Raw genomic sequence first — 2175 nt, 5'->3', positions numbered from 1 at the left:
CCTGCCCTTCTCTAGTCCCAGCCTTCTTCCCTCCCTCACTGCCGATTTTTCCCTGATTTCAACTGATTTTTTTTCCTTTTCTTCCTTCTATCCTGATTTCATCCCGCTTTTTATGTTTAGAAGATAAACCCCGAAAAATTCCCAGATTTTTTTTTTTTTTTTAATAAAAACTGAGAATGCAGAACACTACCTATAGGCCAGAAATCCACCCTGTGATCCACCCATTATAGGGCCCTCCATATATGGATCTCCTTTCTACATTCAGAAAAGGAGGGGACTGTTTTTCTGGCAGTGCTCATGCCAGAAGTCATAATCTAAGGGTCTTGAAGAAAGAAGACATGTCATGCTCTTCTGGATCCACATTTTACCAAAACAAGCAGTATGAAAAAACCTGTAGAAACTTTTTATAGATCTCAGAAGCCTCTACAGCTGAGGGTGGAATCCATGACATCGTAGCAATGGGACCTTACTTTCTGAGAATAGAGAGGAGGCACAATGGGAAAGCATTATGACGATTCATGGTTTTCTTAAGAATCCTGGGGAATCTTCCAGGTTTGTAGATGGCTGTTCCATGAGGGAGGAACACTGGGTGCTGATAGACACACAGCTCCCCGCTATAACTCATGTCACTTTGCAGGGAGTACCATGAGTTACAGCAATCTCCTGAACCCAACAGACATTCGCTGTTAGGTCTCAGGGTTTGGGGGATCGAGACACAGTTTAGAGTGTCTGCAAGTCTGTAGCTGCTGCCCCCTAGCCCTCCCCCTCTCCTCTCCTCCCCTCCCCCTTCCCATCTCCGGTGCTGTCTTCAGAACTGGAGGTGGGGAAGCTGGGAAAACCCCAGAGGGAACTCCCTCCCCTCCCCTCCCGTCTCCCTCTCCCATTCTGATGACAGTGTTGGGAGCTGGGCTGGGCTGCATCAGCTGAGCCCTGCTCCCAGCGCAGGCCAACACAAGTTAGTAAAGGCATTCTGCTTTGGAGCATTTTCATCTGAATCCTCATGTAACGAGGGTTCAGATTGCGGGATCTGGCCCTTTTAACGTGCTCTGCAGCCATACATTTGTGTTTGGTCACGGCTGTAGAGTGCTTCAGGGTGCCAATTGCGCGACAAAATGTCACGTGTCAGTGCCCTTTGTTTCTCCTTGACCACCTTCTCCCCATCTCCCACCATCAAACAATTCATTTCCACTCTGCCCACCTATCCAGCTTGTCCAGGTCCACTTGGATCTGCATCTTATCCCCTAGTGTGACTGCTTTTCCCTATAACTTAGTACCATCTGTAAACTTGGCCAGTGTGCTTTCCAAATCCCCATCTAAATCACTGATAAAGATGTTGAACAGCACAGGGCCCAGAACTGAACCCTGTGGGACACCACTGGCCACCTCCCACCAGGATGATACAGACCCATTCCACTAACACTCTCTGCGTATGATCCCTTAGCCAGTTCCCAACCCACCTGACCGTGGACTCTGCCAGCCCACAATCCCTGTTTGTTTTTATAAGAGCATCATGGGAGACCATATCAAAGGCCTTTTAAAAATCCAAGTATATGACATCAACCGTCTCTCCCACATCTAAGCTGTTTGTTACTTGATCATAGGAGGAGACAAGGTTGGTCAGACATGACCTGCCCATAACGAAACCTTATTAGTTATCCTTCAGCACCATGCCTTCTGCCAGTCTCTCACAAATGGACTTTTTGATAATTTTTTCCAAAATGTTATCCAGTATCAAGGTTAAACTGAACAGCCTATAGTTTCCTGGATCCACTCTCCTCCCCTTCATCAAGATTGGCATAACAAGTCTTCCAGGACCTCTCCTGAGCACTGTGATTCTTCAAATACCTTGACCAGCAGTCCCAACAAATTGCATCAGCACTCTTGGGTGTAGTCCATCTGGTCCTTCTGACCTGAAGACATTCAGTCACGCTAAGAGCTCCCTCACCAGTTCAACACTGACCATTGATTGGCAATTGCACCCTCCGCATCCATCCAGTATCTGACCAGGTGGGTGACCACTATTTGCATGCAGGAAAACCAACGCAAAGTACCATATGTTCGCGCATATACCCTGCCCACGGGTATAAGCTGCACCCACGTATAACCCACAGAAAATTGTATTTTTGTAAATAAGTCTGTGTATACGCCGCACCTGTGTATTCCCCACAGCGGTGT

At 47.4% G+C, this 2175-nt stretch overlaps 1 protein-coding gene across 2 annotated transcripts in view; it reads left to right on the top strand.

The window, feature by feature from the left end:
* The window catches only part of RBM46 (RNA binding motif protein 46), a 35558-nt gene that overhangs the window by 29695 nt on the left and 3688 nt on the right, over nt 1-2175 (top strand). Inside the window, exon 5 of one of the 2 annotated variants that reach the window (XM_025216018.1) lies at nt 1730-2101. The exons of the other annotated variant lie outside the window; for it this stretch is intronic. Within the exon in view, the coding sequence (XP_025071803.1) occupies nt 1730-1746 (17 nt within the window). The 3' untranslated portion in view covers nt 1747-2101. Of the gene's footprint in view, nt 1-1729; nt 2102-2175 lie in introns of those variants that run through there. 2 annotated transcript variants of the gene reach the window in all.

Source organism: Alligator sinensis, unplaced genomic scaffold, assembly GCF_000455745.1.
Source record: "Alligator sinensis unplaced genomic scaffold, ASM45574v1 scaffold1146_1, whole genome shotgun sequence".
NCBI classification, from domain to species: domain Eukaryota; kingdom Metazoa; phylum Chordata; order Crocodylia; family Alligatoridae; genus Alligator; species Alligator sinensis.
This window is presented reverse-complemented; position numbering and strand designations above follow the sequence as displayed.